The sequence below is a fragment of the Oryzias melastigma genome, linkage group LG21 (genome assembly GCF_002922805.2).
Source record: "Oryzias melastigma strain HK-1 linkage group LG21, ASM292280v2, whole genome shotgun sequence".
Lineage (NCBI taxonomy): Eukaryota > Metazoa > Chordata > Actinopteri > Beloniformes > Adrianichthyidae > Oryzias > Oryzias melastigma.
The window spans coordinates 5981346-5982054 of NC_050532.1; the positions used below are offsets into that span (position 1 = coordinate 5981346).

Genomic DNA, 709 nt, shown 5'->3' on the forward strand with positions numbered 1-709 from the left:
AAGAAAAAATCTGAGCAGATATGTAGTTGTGCAGCAAAGAATAAGCCCCCCCTTCTTGTCCACACACATGCATGCCCCTGCAACTGGCTGCATAAACATGATTGCAGATCTATAACAGGCGCACGCACAACACGCACGGAGACAGATTGATCTTACCACTTGGGTTCTTGTTTTTCTTAAGACTCTTGCCACAAAGACACTGCAGCATATGCGTTCCTTGGCTGAAAATGTTCCAAAGAAACCACATTGATTTGGGCGAAGAGCACTCCACAGGCTTAAACACCCAGATAGAGATGAGATCCGTGCGGTTGCATAATAAGAAGAGGAATAACACAATGGGATCCCGAGCAAGGCTACCAGTTGGATCATAGAAAAATATCCAAGTCCTCTGCGCTTTCATTCACGTGACTTGACAGTCAGCGTGTCTCAGAGTTCGTCTCTTCTTCTGCTTCTGGCGATGGAAGGATGAAGGATGCCCCCCTCAACTACAGCAGAACGGAGAATAGACTCTGGAAATGGCATGTGTCGCACCAGAAGACAGTAAACAAACACAACTAACGGGGGGAACAGTCAACCACGGTGGATTTCCGAGGAGATCATTGCCTATGAGTTCATCACTCTGAGGAGAGGAGGGTGGATGGGAGGATGCATCCTATGCTGCAATGATAGCCCCCAACAAAGCAGCACATCGCCCCGGATCCGGTCCAAT

General features: G+C 48.2%; 1 protein-coding gene across 1 annotated transcript in view; it reads right to left on the reverse strand.

The window, feature by feature from the left end:
* The window catches only part of fgf14 (fibroblast growth factor 14), a 122130-nt gene extending 121421 nt beyond the window's left edge, over window positions 1-709 (reverse strand). Inside the window, exon 1 of the mRNA XM_024287324.1 lies at window positions 157-709. Within this exon, the coding sequence (XP_024143092.1) occupies window positions 157-400 (244 nt within the window). The 5' untranslated portion in view covers window positions 401-709. The remainder of the gene's footprint in view (window positions 1-156) is intronic.